This window comes from Acanthopagrus latus, chromosome 13 (genome assembly GCF_904848185.1).
Source record: "Acanthopagrus latus isolate v.2019 chromosome 13, fAcaLat1.1, whole genome shotgun sequence".
NCBI classification, from domain to species: domain Eukaryota; kingdom Metazoa; phylum Chordata; class Actinopteri; order Spariformes; family Sparidae; genus Acanthopagrus; species Acanthopagrus latus.
In genome coordinates, this window is record NC_051051.1 from 23,624,048 (window position 1) to 23,643,671 (window position 19,624).

Here is a 19,624-nt window from a genome sequence, read left to right on the forward strand (position 1 = left end):
TTTTGTGGCTTTTTGTTCCCTTGGCAGGCTGGTTTTACTCAGTCCAATCAACACACACACACACACACACACACACACACACACACACACACACACACACACACACACACACAGGATCATAGTAGAAACACACACTGGTACACAAATGATTGCACACAGACACACGGATGCAGCGCTGCCTCTGAGAGATGCCTTGTTATGAAGCAATTTATATGCAAGGATTCTTTATCAAACTGACTGACCTCTGGCTCCTCAAGGAGCTCTGAGCAATGGCCAGTTGTGTGTGTCCGTATGTTTCTGTGTGTGTGTCACACACACGCTGCTTGGCGAAATGCTTCACTTCCACACATTGTTGTAGTTGATGCTTTTGACAGTTAGGTGTGTTTTAGTGTGCAAGCACGGCGCTGCTTCATCATCAGCACTGTTGATATCCAGTTTAAACGCTTGTTGTGCTTTTGTCATTAAAAACAAATATGTTATCTTCATCTGTGTGTGTGTGTGTGTGTGTGTCCAGATGTTCAAGCATTCACTTAATGTCCTGACAGCCAGACTGCTTACTCATCTCAAGAGAGTACTCTGTGTGTGTGTGTGTGCGCGTGTGTGTGTTGCCCGCTAGGCCTCTGCAGCTACAGTCTCTTAATAATAGATCACCATCATGGCAACTGTTGTAGTGTGCTGCTGACCTTAAGTGCTGCAAAGTGCTGAAAAAAGACACCAGACCACATCACCGTTTCTGCTGAGGTAACTGCACAGTCATCTGCACGGGGCTGACTGTGGCAGAGGAGAGACAGACAGAGAGACAGACAGCCAAGCAGAGGGGTGACATACTTGCAGACAGACAAACAGATGGCAGGCAAATGGGTAGATGGGCAGAAAGGCAAAGAGTCAAGCAGTCAGACAGACAGAAGGACAGATGGCAAGCTTACAGGCACACAGACGGATGGACAGAATGACAAATGGGACGCAGCCAGTCAGACGGATTTGGATGTTTGGAGACAGACAGAGAGACGGACAAAATGTCCAGCAAATTGTCTCTCACATTCAGAATAAAACAGTTTGTTATATTGGAGGATCTTTTTTATGTTTGGACAAACGTCTGTTTCATCACACTCTGCCGCTAATCGAGAAAACAGTCACGGTTTAATCTGCCGCTTAAACCGTCAGCTGATTAATAGATTGGTTAATCAGCAGGCACTTAATTGCTAACAATTTTGATAATAGGTAAAGTGGTTTACAAAGCTAAACGGCCAAACATTTGCTGCTTCCAGCTTCTTTAATATGAACATTTGCTACTTGCTTTATAATACCCTCGTCCGCACATCATCTTTTTGGCTTTGGACTGTTAGACGTTGTAAAGATCAAACAATGAATAGGTGAGTTGGAAAGATAATGTGTAAATAATCAACAAGAGAAACAATCATTTCTTCATCCTTCTGTTATCTGGTCGGGCTTTACTGGGAAGCGCTGTGTTATCATTAGTGACTTTCTCAGCAGCAGCAGCAGCAGCAGCAGCAGCAGCAGCAGCAGCAGCAGCAGCAGCAGCAGCAGGGTTGATTTAGAGCAAATATCAAAATAAATGGAATAACTAACAACAGAAGTGACACAATGGACTGATAATCTAAAGACATGAAAGGATTTCTGAGTCCCACTCTCCCAGAGTTTGATTGACAGATATGATCTGACTGTAGCGTTATACTTTTGAACACATTTATTCTTGCCATACGTAGACCGCATGCTGCTGTCAAGATGTTGGAAAATCAAACAAGGCTTTCTATGACACTTTCGTTTGCATTTTCATCTGCAGAGGCATCTGCTCACTTGGTGATGACGCTGGTGAAGTTTCAGTGGCTGCATAAACTCTTTCTTAGTGCTGTTTGTATCAACTTCCTCCAATACGACATGGTTTTGAAATCAAATTATTCAAAACTGGCATGAAACTAGCAGCCTCCAGTTCTGAAACTTCTACACGTCCAACCCTTCCTAGTGGTTAAGAGTGTGACGCCTGTGCTCGAATACAATGGGTGGAAGTGAAGGAAACAGCTCGACTGAAAAGGTCACCAGTCCATCACATCATTTTAGAAACTTGCACTGGATTACAGGCAGAACTGCACCCTGGAGGAGCCATGTCAAGGAAATGAACCCTGGACTTTCTTTTTAGATCTTAGATTTTTAGTAGCTCAAATGAAGGAAGGAATTGTTTTTTCTTTTGTTTAGTTTATTTAGATTCTCAGCGTCTAGTTATGTGCAATTTACGGATTCAAGGCAACACAAGTCAAGGGAAATCTTATTCAAGCTTATTCTGTCTGACTTTGAGATGGAGAAGAGCTCGGACATACTTTTAAACTGTTTTGGGATTAAACAGCGGATTTATCGCCACTCCTGTTTATCAGTGTGACTGCAGCAGTGATTGGTGGAGGTGACCTCCGTTGTCAGGTGTTGGTGTTCTGTAATGTTGACTGTCAACTGAGGTTAGAAGGGAAATCTACTTCATGCACTTTGCAAAGAGGAGAGGGGAAACAGAAGAGAGAGGATGTCAGTGTGAGTGCTGAGCTGAGTGAGAGTTTGACTTCAAACACACACCCTCTGTTTGTGCTGTTGCTCGCTGGCTTACTGCTAAATTATAGTACAAGTAATCCGGTATTGAGAGTTATGTGGTCCATCTTGCTTAGCTGGTACAGAACACCATTTGACAACCACCGCCGCTGTTGAAAATCTATCTGACATAGTCTCATTTTTCTGCTACCTTCTTCATCCTCTGATTCTGTCAAGGAAGTAAGCAACCAGCAGCCAAGTGAAATGCACTGTTACCTTGAGTGAATTAGCAGTAATGTGAGTGCAGTCCTCCACAAAAACATATAACAAAGGTCTAGTTGTTTTTAGATTTTTTTTTTTTAAATGCAGAATTCTTGAATATTATGTTTTTAGTCATAGTTGGCTGAGGGAGATTTTCAGGTGCAGATAACCGCAGCTTGACTAGCGTTATTCTCACCTGTTCAAACGAGCTAAACTAAAAGGTGGAAATGCTCCAGAGTGTGAATAAGCTGCTATAAACGTGCTGGGAGTGTGAGCACACCCTCGAACAGCCATGTATCAAGTATACACTATTAGTCTTTGAGCACTAACAGCTGTTCTCAGCCGACTTTTTCCTCCAACATTCAAACTGGGTTTCTGTGCTGAAGCGTACCCTACTTTAATAGCGCAGGTTGTGTTACAGATCTCGTGTGCTGCTAAAATAGCTGACACGTTATTTTCTTTCCCACCTGCAGTTTGGTGTCCAGATACGGCTGTTTTCCCAGGCCTGATCTGTTGCACGTTGCAGAGAATGGTCCCCTTTAAATGCTCAGTCAGACGTGGTGCTCTCGGCAGTGTCATAGTCAGCCAATTAATTAGCTCCCCAGGCGACTTGGCCTTCCCAGCATGCATTAGTCAACCTTCTCACTGTTTGTCTTATTGTAAATGTTTCGGGCTGACACTAAACTATGCACAGAAAATGTGGCTCACACCGGCTCATAGCAATAGAAATGAGAGCTGGAGGCGGCTGTCTAAGCCCAGTGAAACCTGTGCATTCTGGGCCACGTTTGAGATATTTGTGTTTTTATTGTTTGATATTTTGCAAGGATTTAGCTAATTTCTATTGCTGAAATGATGATGGTGGTATACTAAGAGAGAAATTTGTGTCTATTTAGGCTCTGGGCTCATGACGGATGGCCACTGTAGGTTATATAAATAAAGCACTGGTGGTTGTTTTTGTTTAGCTTCATTTCAACTATGTGATGCCAAATCTTTCTCTCTCGATCTAGATAAGTATTACATTGTGCTCACTGATAGCTGCTTACACAAGCTGGAGAAATATTCAACCAATCAGATTTTAGCAGTAGCTATAAAGAATGGTGATGCATCCTCTTACGTAGCTTGAATAATCATTGAATACTTGACTATGAAATAGCATTTTTGCTTAGAATACCCATCTCTAAAGTGTAGATGAGATTCTCTTGGTCTATTTTATAGTTCTTCAGTAGAACTCTCTCTTAGCATCCATCACTGTAGCTTCTGTGCAGATGTGCCACTCACCACTGATTGGTTATCACGATTGGCTGCCACGCCCCGTCAAGTAAAATGAAATCTCAATTCAGTGTGATTGTCAGGCTAGTCTCTGTGTTTCAGCATGACAGAAATGTCAGTCCTGATTGATACTGTTAATAATGCAAATTATAAAAAGCTATCCGGATTATATGTTTGTTGCCTGACTATGCCTCTTCTTTGGACTTTGTTCGTGTGTATAGATTATTCTTGATTGACATCAATCTTACCATGCTATTGGTTTTTCTCATTTGCCCTCATTAGGGCAGAACAGTTGACCCCATTATTATCCTTATTGCTACACAAAGTTTTGTGATGTGTCGTTCTCGGCACAGCTTTTAAGACCACTGGAAGTGTAATCAGCCAGAGTAATTGAAAACACCTGTGTAAGCATGTGAACCTTTAGAAGTAGACACTAATGAACTCTAGACTAGAGTAGGTTACATTTAACTAAGTAACCTTGATTAATCTGGACTAAATTAGGCCAGGCTGCTCTTTGAACACTGAGAGGAGAAGTGTTCTTGGCTGATTTTTTAGTATTTAACCTTCAGCAGAAGTAATAATTACCTTTGGACCAATCACACCAAATCCTGCTGATTCAGTTATTAGCCATGCTGTTGGCCATTTCCTCTGTTTTGTTTGTACATGTGAGTGTGTGTTTGTGTGTGTGTGTGTGTGTGTGTGTGTGTGTGAGTGCAGTGTCTGTCTGCCATTCATCTCCCCTTGGCTAATGTGAGCTATGCCTGAAAAGGAGGCCACAATCCAGTCACATAGCTCTTTAATGTATCGTAGCTTGGCCACAGGGCAGGCGAAAGCATGCCAACTACTGTCACATTGTGCACGGGTGTGTGTTTGTATGTGCTTTAATGTGTGCAGATGTTTGTAGTTTATACAACTTGTATTTGCTAAATGCTTCCGCCACCACAATCATGTAGACGATGTGTCCCAGGACGACAGGTTCCCCCATACTATTAGATGTGCTTATTAAGATTTAGTTTAAACTGTTTTTCCTGGTTTCTTTAAGACATGGAGTTCACATTCACAACATTGGCTTAGAATGTAAATGGATGTGTAAATTAGCAAAGCTAATTTTGTTTAATAAAGCATGGTGATTAGAGCAGGATGTAGGGAGCTTAATGTTTAAGGTGGTTCATATTAATAGTGTTACGTGCACATGTCTGCTTGTGTTCCAGTGTTCGGTGATTTATATAAACTGTGCGTTTGTGTTTTTTTTAATGTAATTTAGTTTATGTGGAACATTTCTGTTGGCCTCTTTAACTCTGTGTGCTCCCTGCTGTCTTTTTCCGGCTTGTTTGTCTGTCTTGGCATTATATTGTCTAACTGTCTGGATTTTTTTCCAGTCCACCTCTCATCTTTATGTCCTCATCCATCATTTCTCATATCACTCATTTTTCCTATTCCTTTTTTTCTCTCCTCACTCCCTTATTGATCTCTGAATCTCTGACTCTCCTCCTTCCTTGTCTCTGCTCCTTTCCAAACTTGATTTCTCCTCTCTTCTTTTAGCCAGGGGACCTATTTTTTTATTTGTCAGAAATGCTCAGCAAAACCAGAACCACATTATTTTCACAATATGGTTGTATTTTTTTTCTGTTTGATAGTGTTCTCTCCCTCGTACAACATGGTTTCATTGACTCTGACAGCTGGTTGCCTCCAGCTATTGTCGTGTTTCAACTCTGACAGAGAGCAGGTTTAGACACTGCTGGTACAGTATGGGATCAAATGCAACAAAAACCAATAGTATGATAAGGTGGTGTAATACATACACACTATACTGCAATGTTATACAGCAACACATTACAAGATATACAGTGTGATGCAAATAAAGATTGATGTCAGAGTTTCTCAATTCTTCAGCTTTCTTGTTTGGTCCAACTGACAGTCCATAACCCAACATATTAGATTTATTACATGGAAGACTGGCAGAAACAGCAAAACTCACACTGAAGAAGTTGGAAATAAAATTAATCATTGATTTTAAGGTGGTGTGTATGAGATCTCCAAAAATATCACAGTTTCATGATCACGGTGTAGAATATAACACAGTTACTCTTATTATCAGTTACAGTGGCCCTTAAAGGCAAATGTACACAGTATGATAATTATCAACTTTCATACCACCTTTAAAGAGGTATACAGCAGGAACCCTAATTGATTATCAAACATTTCGAGGAATGATTTTCTGTTGATCAATTTCCTGACACATTGAGGATTTTCCTGTTTGTTCCTTGTGTGTTTTTTCTGTTCCCCTTGGCTGGGGTGAACAAGTGTGACTGTAGAGTCTGACTGATGAATCAGTTGACCGATGTGATTGCCGTGTATGTCATCTGATATGCGGGGATATGAAAACTTTCTTTTTAGAAATTATAATGCACCTGAAAAGGTGCTTAGAATAATGACTAATGTTTCAATTCCCAGTTAGTTTATTGTCTCAGTGAAATGATCAAAAACAATCTATGTATAATATATTGATATCAAATTCGTATTTCTTGACATTGGCTTTGGCCCACAAAATGGAGCATTGGTTTGGCTCTGCAGGACTGCACTCTGAATCATGCACATGACAGTTAAAAGTGAATCACAAAGTTCCAAACTGTCATGCAACAAATCAGTCCACTCTTGCAGAATGATGTAGGAATCTTAACATCTTCACAATCCTGGCTTTCATGGTTTGTTGCATGAGTGGCTAATAACAAGTCAGACCCGTCCAATTATGTTTGACGTCAGTGCATCTCTTCCAACTCGCTCCTCAATGTACCAAACAAAAAACACATCACTGTTTAATGATGGAACAGAATTGAGTTTGTTACATTCTACCGTACGATTTCTGTTTATTTTTATGTTAGTACTGAATTTAGGATCTGGGAAAAGGACAACAGTTTGTGCAGAACACATCACTGTTTTATAACCAGACATTGTAAGCTGTGTAACGACAGTTTGTGATAACATGGGTGGGCTTGTTAAAGGAGATCAACAACACAAATATTTCATTTTGGATCCCCTGTTGAATGCATATATTAACCTGCCGTTTCTACACCAGTTACAGTGGCGCGATTGAAAGCTATTTCTGTAACAGTCATTGTTGTTGTTCTTTCGAATTAAACCAGCTGCTGCTGGGAGTGTAAGAGATATCACTTCCTGTTCTCTCAAGTGGAATCTTTCAGGAAGGAGCTACTTAACACCTGAGTGTTTTGAATAACAAATGTAGAAGATTTAATGAAGTCTTTTTAAGTCGAATTGCTCCTTCAGGCAGCAACAAAATCAAAGTCAGAAGTCAAATTAAAAATGGGTACCGTTTTTAAAAAAAAATGTGACTTGAAATATTTGAATTCTGGCTCTAGAGATAAAAGCACTCATTTCTTGTACCATCTGTTATAGCTGTTTGGCAAGACAGCAGGCTGACTGTTGCAGACTGTTTCTCTCTCTTTCTCTGTCTCTTCTTCTGTTTTTGTGTTCAGGAAGTAACCCAGTGCAGACCCAGAGTCTGGTTCACTGGACTGATTAAGATGAAGTCGTACATTGGAGAGTCTATCCCATCTCCCCCTCTCTCCTTCACCCACTCCATCCCTCCAGAGAACAAGTAATATCTCAATCTACTGTCTGGGCTCTGGTTCACTGGACTGATTGAGACAGGATTGTGTGTACTGCGTGAGAAAAAGGGAGACAGAGAGACATGCAGTAGACATGGAAACTAAAGATGAAAGAGTGGAAGGAAAAAGAGGGATATCAGGTGGAGACAGAGAAAGTGATGGAGAGATGGAGAAAATGGACTTGGAGACTGTTCTTGGCAGTTGCAGAGCTGTTAGGCTGCCTCGTGCTTTGGGTGATCCAGCTCCGACGTTGAAGGGAGAGGAATTTTAAGAAGATACAGTGACATTTCCAATTACCGCCAGTTCTTTCACTTTAACGGGTCAGCGGTTCCCTCCTCACATATGCATTCATAAATGCTGGGCTGCCACCAGAACAAGAGGTTAAAGAGACTTTCCTGTCAGCTTACAATCACAGGTTCAGCCCCCATGACAGCTACATGTGAACCCTTGATCCGATCATTAAAAATACTAGCAGCCAGTAAAGGCCTAAAATGCTACATAAAAAGTTAGCACAAGTCAAGTAAGAGTATTTTGCAAAAGTAATTCTGTAGCCCTTTTGGTGGACAAAATATGATACAGTGCCATCTAAGGTGCTCATATGGTAAATCAAACATGATAAAGGGCCATCTAGGGTCTATTTCCAGTGGATCAAAGGTTATGAAATGCCATCTAGGGTGCCCCAGTGGTAAATAAAACATGCTAAACTGCTCTCTTGTGTGCCCTTCTAGTTCCCTTTTTATGCATGTTGGTGCCCCACCACATACAGCTGGTGCCCTCTTTTCTTTTTCCGCCCCTGCCCCTCTAACAACCTGAGTCCACCACTGGTTGGTAGACTAAACAACATTCAGATGAAATTCGTCAGGGTGGCTGGTGATGGTTTCCTTCTCTGGTCAATACAGTGTGGAAAGTGGCTGCCCAATTTTCCCTTCAGAGTAGGCATAAAATCAAGTTTGGCCACTTCTTGAAAGTAGTGTTTTTATCATAACATCCGTACCAAAACCCAGTTTTCCAACTTAAACACTGAAAGTGGAACCAAAGTCAAAATTATTCTCCAACTGCTGCTGTAAGAAAAACACCAAATTATAGGGAGAATCACCGAAGGCTGTCCTCGCACAACAGGGAATACGTTTCTGGATGTTCGCACTTAGCCAAGCAACGGCTGGTTAGCATTGTCAGCAAACCAAATGAAAACCAAATGTCAGCAGCTAGCCACAAGCTCACTGATATGTCAGTGTGAAAACTTTTCCCCTCTCTTGTGAAGAGTCTGGTTGACTGGCTATAACTTTTTGTTCCAAGCTGAAGTGTCAACCATCTGTTAGATGCAAAACCTGTTGTGAAAGATTTTCAAGTGGCAGCAGCTAACTTGAGGCATTGCTGAGCAGAGAGGGGAGATGGTGAATAATCCACTTGAGGTAATTGTTTATGCCTAATGTGGTGAAAATAAACACTCAGTGTGCAAAAACCAAATGGATTTATCTTTTCATACTGCTTCGAAGAACTTGCACCTCATTTGTTAAGATTTTTAAAGCAAAAATGTAAGTAACTGATGGTCCGATCAGCCAATTTCAAATTCATGATATTTTAACTCTGTGTCTTTGAAGCCAAATGTACAGACATGATACATTTGTGTGTGGAGATTTAAAGGGATAGTTCAGGGTCAAAGACATACATGGGTAGACGCACACTTCCTTCTGGATGGTGACACAGTTGGTAGGTGTAGGTCATTAGAAATAAATAATAATGAAATAACAATCAGTAATAGTTTTTACATGAAACTGCTCACAACAAGTAAGTGGCCAACGGTTTCTGGAAATACATATTGCTGTTGAGTTTTCTAAATGTATTTTTTTTTGGCACTTGTGAGCACAACAAACTGACTGGCATCTATTTCCACTTTACTCAAGAGACGGCAGAAATCCTGCTGGCTGATATCCCCAAAATCCAACAACTCACTGATGATGACAGATGACAGGAACAGTATGCATTTTTGATTTTGTGGTTAACTCTACCTTTAAGGAATTCAGCTAACCTTTTGTTATATAGGTGGATTTTCTGCTGTGAAATGTCAAGACATCCTTGAAAATGGCCTTATGCACTTCCCTGTTGACTGTTGATGTATAAAATGTTCTGGGATCCTGAAACGCATTGTGCTTTTTTTTTGTCTTTGTTTTGATCTGGCACCTATTAAAGCTTTTTTGACATGCACAGTCTTCCATCTGTTTGCTTCCATTTTTTCCATGTAATTTGGGATTGCCCACTTTTTGTTGTAACTGCCTGTTCAGTATGATGTAATTTTGCTGTTTGTTATTAGCCAGGTGGGAGTAAGCAGCTTTACCTGGAATGATTTGGTGCTTTCTTGGAATACATTATGCTGCTAAATCTGTACTACGGACAGATGTGTGTTTTCCTCGATACACTTGGAGACAGCAGCTGCCTCTCCAACTGTCGGCAAGCAGTTCTATTAGGAAAGATTAATGGGTGTCTAGTTGTTAATTGAGCTAAGGTTGCTGCGTGGAAGTGTATAGCTTGATTTATGCCTTTGCGTTGAGTCTCCCTATGCTTGTATAGGCCCCGTGTAGCCTGACAGGCTCATCCTCAGATATGTAACTGCACGATGCAGCGTTGGAGACCACAAGGACTGTGAATCGTCCGCTTGGTGGTGTTGTATTTCTTCTCCACCGGTGCTTAGCAGTGGTGCTAATGGGGGACCATGACCTGTAGTTTCCCCACAAAACACACTGCTGCTCTTCTTATGTTATGCTTCTCATCATAGCTGCTTTTTGCTGTACGTCCAGGTGCAGCCTGCCCTGTGGACAACCAGCCCGTCCGCTCTCTTTAGCCTAGAGACACTTCATCAGCAAAGAGAGTCTATGATAAGGAGTAAAACTCAAGAGGAGCAGCGATGCGTTTACTGAGGAAACTACACTGCATTGCAAATTCTGCCTTGCAGTAACCAAGTCCTGTGTACAAGCTTGGTGTGTATCGAGGGGCAGTCCTCCCTGCGGACACTTGGTCGGTCAACTCTTCCTAGAGCAAACATGTCAGTGCACATATATAAATGCTCACATCTGCGTAGGTTTTACCATGGACCCTGTGTAGAGCCTTCATACTACCATAAATCGGCCTTAAGAGGGTACAAGACTAAAAGAGGGTAAAACTTTTACCCTTGAGCTTAAGTGGGACTGTTGCTAGCATGTCTTATCTCTCCAAACTATCAGTGTTTATAGCCTCTTACCTCATGAGAAATGCTTTTTTTATATATACATATATCTAAAGGTAACAAATCAAAGCCTTATGAGACACCTGAGTAAATATTTTCAGATGACCGGTTGGTTAAAAGTGTATTTATCCTTCGTGTTTGGTTAAGCCCATGCCACTTTTCCAAAAAATGCCCTGTCCTTGTAAATGCTTCAAGAAAACTTGTAAAGCGACTAAGACTAGTGTAATACACGCATCCTTGAAATTACTCAGTGTCACATATTTTCTGAGTGTTCACATTTTCCTCTGGGTGGTCAGAAAAAAATAATTAGCTGGCTGCTTTAAAAAAAAAAAAAAAAAAAAAGCTAGTACCCTGAGTGTGGTTTAAGTGGGTCGCCTGAGAGTTTAATAGGCGAGGGGAAACCCTGAGATGGATCCAAGCGTGCAGACTTGAAGTCAGACAGACGTAGCTGGAGGAAGTCAATGATGTACTTAACCACTCTCTTCAAAGGCAGGAAGACTAGGTTGTGCTAGACAGATGGGAAGAGGTGGAAAGATGGAGAGAGAGAAGCGTGAGGGGCTGTGGAAGTCAATAATGTACTTAACCTCACCCTGCAAGCTCCCTGTGTCCCTGCTGTTGTAAGGCAGGGGGTGATGGGGGAGGATAAAGAGGAAGATGGCAGGACTTGGAATGGAAATAGAGGCAAAGGAGGAGACGAAGAAGAAGCAGCGCTGTGTTTTTGTGTCAGCATAAATGTCAGAGTAGTTAAGTGTGTGCAGGGCAGGCGGGGAGGCTGGGGTACAGGAAGAGCCCCATATAAGAGGGAATAGCCCAGTTTTATGGCCACATAAATCTCCGCTCCCCACACTGAAGATTGTAACCCACCTCCTCCTCTTCTGGCGTTCCTGTCTCAGTCCAGCAGTATGCTAAAGCCTCCTTTTGACTTCTTGACTCTATCTGCCGCCGTCTTTTGCTTTACTTTTCTTTCGTTGAGACTCTCTTGACCCGTGCCCTCCTTTTTTCCTCTTAGGGGCACTCCTTATTTTCTTCCTTTTACCCGCAAGCAACAAGAGCAGGAGATGAAACATTTCTTCAGCCGGTCTTGATGATCTGTTTCTTCTCTTTGTCTCTTCACTTTAATCCTCGGCGGGGAGTTTTTTTAATCATAAATCTCAGACTTTGTTATAATAAGTTTGTTTAACCTTGAATCATAATGTCGCATCATATTAAAAAGATGACCATCAGATATCGTTTTCTTACCTGAGTCTTCTTCAGAGGCCCACCGTTACTTGACTTCACAAATTAACACGTGATGAAAGGAAAAGTGAGAAGGTGACAAATTGAAAGACACGTGAACAGAAAAGCTAGAACAGCTTCAGTGCTCCTCAGTACAATGTAGATCAACCAAGCCTGTGGCTCTGTACTGGTGGGAAGAACGCCCTCCGAACGCCTCCCGTAGGTGTTCAATTGGGTGGAGATCTGTTGACGGTAAAGGTCGTAGCTCGTGATTCACACCATTCAACGAGCCTTAAGCAGATATCTTTATCAGCATGTGTTTTGTTGTTGTCTGTATCTGTTCCGACAAAATCACAAGGTCAGGTTGAAGTAGTTACTCATGATGGTAAGTGCCATTATCTGTGCCTTCATCTGTCTCTGCTCCTAGCTTTCTCTTCAACTAAGAGAAGGGACTGAAGAAAATGTTAATTAATTTCAGTCAATATCGAATATTGCTGATAGTTTTGATGGTCTGTTGTTTGAAAGACGGACCAGGAGAGGCTGTCACGTGGTAATATTTCTTCATTCCCCTCCGTTGTGGACTGCCTGAGGGATCGTCTCTTGTGAAACTGACCTGATCTCTTTTATGAATAATGTCCTCACAGTCTGGTGTCTGTGCTCATTTTCTCGCTCCATGCTGTCTCTATCGCTGTGTCACATGTTGACGGTGCAGCTGATCAACACACCTGTTAAATGATTGGCTCGTAGCAAGCCCCGTCACTGAGAGATGTATTATGCTATTTACGAGGCTGGGGTGTATTCATTTTGTGGGTTAGGTTTCATAGCAGATTAAAGATTTAATGCATCTCAGTGAATCTATATTTTTTTTTTGCTATAGATGTCAAGTGTCTCATCGGTTGTAATCGTTTTACCGCCCACGCTGAAAGTCTTTCCCACTCTTTACAAACTAGCTTCTAACATCTAAGAACACCTTGTCCACACATCTGCTGGATAGTCAGATATTAATTCCCTTACTGATATTTTTTTTTCTCTTATGCTCTTCCTTTGCCATTGCTCCTCTTTCTCTGACAGTTTGTCATGTGTAACATCAGCCGTATTTACTCTAAACCTCTTTCTCTTGCCCCACTTTCTGAGCAGGAAAATGTGTTTAGACTTCCAGTGTCTGTCTGTGAAATACAGTGAATGTCCTGTAAGCATCCCCGCGTTGCGATCTCCGCTCTCTGCTTATATTTTCTTCTGTCCTCTCGAGATCTGAAGTGAGACTTATACTCTAAAGTAGTACCGTTGGAGTGTTTTGTGGCTGTTGAGAATTGAAGTGAAATTGCAAAAATATACAACACTTGTGGATTGGAAAACAATACACTTGTTGATCCTTGTGGAAAAATTGTGTAATTGTGGCTTCGTCTAAGTGTGTAGACTCAGCAGCAAGAGTTATGTGCTGTAAAGCAGTCATCTTACCACAGAAACACATACATCACTTGGGATGGAGACTCATTCATTCCAGATGAGAGGATCCATTTGGTGGATGCTTTGTGGCAGAAATACGGTGTAATGTTGTTGCAGTAGAGTTACATTGATGATTAATGTTATGTGATTAATTCTTGATCTTCATTTTTTTTACCTGCAAACTTTAAAGTTCAACAGGGTAACTTTTATGGGCTTTATCATGATATCTAATTCTAATAATGCTAAACCTCATTTGATAAACCATGCAGATAAAATTAAAGGTAATAAAAAGGGTGTCTTTGTTGCAGAAAATAACGTGTTAGCTCACTGTAGATCCCTGTGCATAAAACTTTGCTGATAGCTTCAATATTTTTTATTTGTTTATTCATTTTTTTACTGAGAAACACTGAAAAAAAGCCTCGTATGCTGCTTATGGCTTCAAAAACTGTCCTCACTTCAGTCGGATGAGAATATCTTGTGTTGTGTTTGGTGCCTCCAGCATTAAAGCAGATGCATGAAAGGGGACTTCCACAATAACTCTCAGTGAATACAGCAGTAATACAGGAGGAATTTACAGTCGAGACGCACAAGGACTCCCACTGTACGTGAAGAAACCGAACAACTGTGTCATTGTGAAGTTCCCGGCTAGTCCGCGGCGCTAATGTGTAACGGTGATCCAGTCAGTTTGTTCTGGCAGGCTGCCTGCTGGAGGCTCTGACAGATTGGTGCCATCAGCGCATTATTTCATTAACACTTGTGTTTTCGTGGTGAACATCTTCTCACTCGTCATTTTTCTCTCCCTCTTGCCCCCCTTTCCTCCCTCCCTCCCTCCCTCCCCCCCTGCCACCCCCCTGACAGATGGAGAGCGAAAAGAAGAGGAGAAAATACTCCACGAGCAGCAACGACTCAGACACCACCGACAGTAAGTTGAAGAGAGAGAGAGATTCAGGAGGAGAGGAGAGGGAGGGGGGAGTGTGTGTGTGTGTGTGTGTGTGTGTGTGTGTGTGTGTGTGTGTGTGTGTGTGTGTGTGTGTGTGTGTGTGTGTGTGTGTGTGTGTGTGTGTGAGAGAGAGGGTGTCAGGAAAGTGAGTTCCTGTGCTGCTGCTGCTCTACAGTGAGCGAGCTGCCTGGTTTTAGTCAACTCTCGCAGGGTATTTCTCATATTCACTCTCCATATAGATTATGTTCCTGTCTCACTGTCGTCCCTCCTCTACTCATTAAGACTCCCTCTTTTTGAACCACAGCCACAATACAGATAAGATTAGGTAGCACAAAAGACAGCAAGCATGATGGAATATGAGAGTACTGAAAGACTGTGCAGATGAGATTTACACTACATTAAACATCGTGGTGGGAAAAGGAGCACGAATAAACCTTAAATCTAGAATATTTGGTATTATATAAAACGTGCATCATAATTGCATTTGGCAGAAAGTTCCATCTGACTTCAGGAAACACCGTTGTTAGCCTGTTAGAGACGGTGTCATTGACATTAGCCTGTTGGAGAAGCTAAGACTGATTTTAGCCTGTTGGAGAAGCTCTCATCAGTGTTAGCCTGTTGCAGAGGCTAATCCTGATATTAGTCTGTTGGAGATTAGCCCGTCAGAGAAGCTAATGTTAACCTGATAGAGGAGCAAACACTGTTGTTAGCCTGATGGAAAAGCTAATACTGTTGTTAGCCTGTTGGAAAAGCTCATACTCAGATGGAGTTGCACAGGATAAAAAGAATGTTTTGAAAGATCACACTATGTCAAATTGTTTTGAGATCTCTTGATCTCAGACAAATCCCGCAGCTGACCTGCGCCTAGCTGAACTCTTGTTCACTTGCAGAGAGTGAATGGACCGTGCAGTTCATGAGCTGACTGCGTCACAGGCTGCTGCCTTAGTAAATCAGGAAGCTTATACAAACAGATGATGGCTCCAAATCTGTCCTGATGTGCTTTGGAAGCAATGCTTAGCACATGCAACATGTAGTTAATAGGCTCACTGATAAATGGATGCCTGATGTTGGGTGCATAGTTCGATAGATTGTCAGACACATTTCCCATGTCACAGGCTCAAACGGCCACTTAGACTAGATATAACCTCTGACTGTCTCATGGGCTGTATATATCTTTATATACAGTCTATGAGGCAGACGTCCATGAAGAGACGCGCTGTATGATGATAGGAACATCTGGCCAGTCTAACACATTACCTGCACTGGCAGCTGCTGCTGGAAAATCATTTCATAATAGTCTTTGGACACCAGCACAGTGTTACAAAAGCACGCTTGGCTCTCACAGCTGATTACTGACTACAAAATACACAGATGTAGTCACTGCTAGCGATTTTAATTTCATTTTAAATGTCATCCTTCATGGCTTTTGGCAGGTCGGCATGACTACTTTTTGGCATTTTGCAACAATAAGCAAATGCATTTGTTCGGCCGTTGCTCTGACACTGTGGGACAGATGATTAGATAAACAAACTGTTGGGAACCAGACAGGACCTGACTTTCGGTTTTGTGTCACTTCATCTCTTTCGAAGTGAAGAGGGTTGCAGATATTTTATTCATGCTAGGATAAAAATTGGACAAAAGCAGAGTGGCTTAATCAACTTTTAGAGTTTTGCATTTCTTTATTGAACAAACAAAAGTTACTCTCGAGGTTCCTGACCTAGACAGCCCAAAGTGAAACATCCCTCTCATAAAACATTTAACAAAACATTTTGATTTGGGATTTTGTTTAGTCTAAAATAGAAAGAACAGTGGTCATTTAGTGATTAAAAAAAAGAGAATGTTTTGGCACGGCTGTTGCATTTGTAAGTTAAAAAGAAATTCTCAAAATCATCTGCAGGATTTCATGGTGAGGAATTGGAGGTGAATTCTGGGTAATGCAGTGATTCAAACTTGAAAAAGCTCTTTTACTGCAGTGGGGCGGTGACCTTGTGCAGGTGGAACTGTGATGTGGTCACAGGTCTGCATGTCTTTAGTATTTTACAGCAGGTTTAACGGGCTGTTTTTCAGACCTGACTGAGCCACTTGCTGAAGGCCACACTGCCTGCTTTATAATTAGCTGTTAGCCGTTAGCTTCCCCTGGCCAGAGCCACACGGGCTCCAGCTGCATCTGTTGACATGAGGTTATCAGGTTTCTAATTGAAGGATGCCCATGATAATTTTGGCTGCCGTGTGCCAAGCGGGGCTTTTAATTAACACACGGCCATGATGGTAACCTCCAACTGCGCTGCAGCCCGCTTGGTTATCTGGCCACAGTGATGGAGTGGTGCAGCTGCCTCTTGTGGGGGGTGTGTGGATGTAACACACACACACACACACAAACACACACACAGCACACAGTCCCACTAAATATGTGTATGCAAACCGTACACACTTGCAAATAACACGGTACACCCAGAGTTTAGCCAGAGTATTTTATTTTTGACGGCCAATTTGGCTGTTAATATTACAGCCTATATGTGAACATCAATAAAACACAAAAATCACAGTTTGATCTGCTATGCGTACCTTCTGACTGTTCTGTCCACCTTTTCATACCTCAGTTGTGTGCGTGGTGCACCCGAGTTGTGACATTTTCAAGAGATGCGACTCTGCAACTTGTGCTGCAAACCTAGACAATATGTTAACTTTCATGTGTGGCCAAAATTCATCGCAAAAAGCCCCCATAACACAAGAGCAAGGCACACGGCAGGCTTAAAAACTTAAAATAATGAGCACAAATCAAACAGACATTTTATATCACATCTGTGCTGACAAGAGGTTTTTTTGTTGTTTGGACGTAGTTCTTGGACAAACTAGAAGTTCTCTGTCCCAGTCTGGCAGGTGGTATACTTTGACACCAGCACTCAGAGCAGCTGAGTGGAGGATTGATTTGAATGGCTGTCAGTTCACGCCATGTTTCCTGTCGTGCTGTGGAAATGACTGTATGTAATGATGAATCTATAAAAGTCTTTGAGAGATTGAGACACCGTGAGCACAGTGTGTGTGATGGTGGGCCAAAGTGTGGGTGTATGTGACTGTGAGGCTACATGTGTGGAAAATGCATGGGTGTCTTAGCAGCTGTATATGCAATGTATGTACGTGCGTGAGTTGTGTGTGTGTGTGTGTGTGTGTGTGTGTGTGTGTGTGTGTGTGTGTGTGTGTGTGTAGAGGGTGAGAGGGAGTCAGTAATTCTGAAGACAACCCTGACAGCAGTTCTGCCCTCGGCGCTGTTAGTTGTTCAGACGTCACGAGTAAAATTAGCACGGTGGCAGTACTTCAGTGGTGGCAAGGGAAATATGTTGAGTAGGAGGTAGCGCGCATGCACACACACACACACACACACACACACACACACACACACACACACACACACACACACACACACGTACTGTCACAGTCACAATGTGCTATATTACACAGTATCGGCGAATTTGTGTTTTCCATTATGTCAGTGTGATGTAATTTAATTGCCAACGTGATGCAATTTCTAATGACGGCGCAGAGATGCTATTCAGCTTGCGGCTACATAATATGGCACGGAGATCCTCGGAAACAAAAAGAAGAACAGCGAATATGAAATCACACGCGCACTCCTCTGTTCACATACGTGGGCAAACAGGCAAACACACACAGGGCTGCTGATTGAAGCGGTGGGTGGGATATTGGCTCCAGTGTCTGCTTAATTGCCATTAGGGCTGTGTATTAATGAGGTTGTAAAGGACCACAGTGGACTAAGTGCTTAACAAGATGCTATTTATACTGTCATTACTTATTAAACCTCTTAATAGATCATCATCACTCCGCTTCAATTAAAGGCCCGACTCGGTGTGGTAGTAGCGCGGCCACAGGCGTCGGAAAAGTCACCGTACATGTTTTTTTAGTTTGGCTCTTGTGTTTTTTAGTGATTTAGTGTTTAAATTGTCCCCATCAACAGTGTGAATTACAAAAGCCTTGAACTCCATCACATGCTCATTTTAAATCTCGCTAAGTAACTGATTCCCTGCTGGCCCGTAACGGCTCATGTTACAGCGTTTTTTTATTGTACTGGTATTGTAAACCGTCTCTACAGAACAAATGTCTCCGGTGGGACGAATGGAGTGGATTTAAAATGTATGCTGTGGACATGAAGTCTGACCTGCAATCAAACACCTTTTCCTTTTTTCCCCCGCTCCGTTGGAGATTAGCATTCACACTCCTGAATGCTCATTCTTGACAAATCAAACACAGATTAAGTCCGTAAGATGCTCTGCTGTCAGGATTTGATATCGAGGTGCACCGACTGCAATTTTCTTGGCCGATTAAAATGTTAAATTTTTTACAACTCTGACCTGCCGATTCTGTTATTGGTTTTAATGAAACACTGACCACTAAGATATATTATCAGTCATCTTGTCTCTTTTCGTCGGGATGTGTAAATCGGCGACTAAGACTTAAATTAACGTGAATAAACTTTCAAACATTACCTCGTCTGTGAACACGCCCGAGTCACATCAGATAAATACTCATCAGAAGTGGTGGTTGTTTAATGATTTGTATTATCCACATGTGAAGCAATCTTCTGTGTTTATTCAGGGTACTCTGGCAGTGTTTATCTCCCTGAAACAGATTACTTTATTATAAATTAGCTGTAAACTGACTTTAGCAAGCAACGGCACGCACCAGTTCAACCCTCACCAGAGGCACTCGCCCTCTCTACTTTTGCCCTCTCCTCTCTGTAACGTTACATTCATGAAGTAAGACATTTCCCCTCCAGCTCCAGTCAGCAGTCAGTTTTACAGTGTGTTAACACCCGGCAATGGAAGTCATCTCTGCGGATCGCTGCTGCAGGAGTGAAGATTAATCCGCTTTTTAATCCCACAAGTTAAAAAGTAATCTCTCCCCTCCTGTCGGTTAACACCTCCTGATCAGAGCACAATCTGATATGACTCTGGGTGTTTAATCTTCAGAGGGTCTCCATCCGACTCTCTACTGCACTGAACAACAACATATTGTATTGTGATTGTATTTAGGCTTTCTGAACAGGCCGTTGCTGGTCATGCTGAAAACTGCCCGGGTGGGATCCCTGGTCGTTCGATC

The 19,624-nt window shown here is 42.1% G+C and overlaps 1 protein-coding gene across 3 annotated transcripts in view; it reads left to right on the forward strand.

Moving 5' to 3' along the window:
- Positions 1 to 19,624, forward strand: part of jade2 (jade family PHD finger 2) — a 187,133-nt gene that overhangs the window by 12,555 nt on the left and 154,954 nt on the right. For all 3 annotated transcript variants that reach the window (XR_005078508.1, XM_037119163.1, XM_037119164.1), the window contains exon 2: positions 14,428 to 14,491. Coding sequence is in view for 2 of the 3 variants with exons in the window: in XM_037119163.1 (XP_036975058.1) it covers positions 14,428 to 14,491 (64 nt within the window). In the remaining variant the exon portion in view is untranslated. The remainder of the gene's footprint in view (positions 1 to 14,427; positions 14,492 to 19,624) is intronic.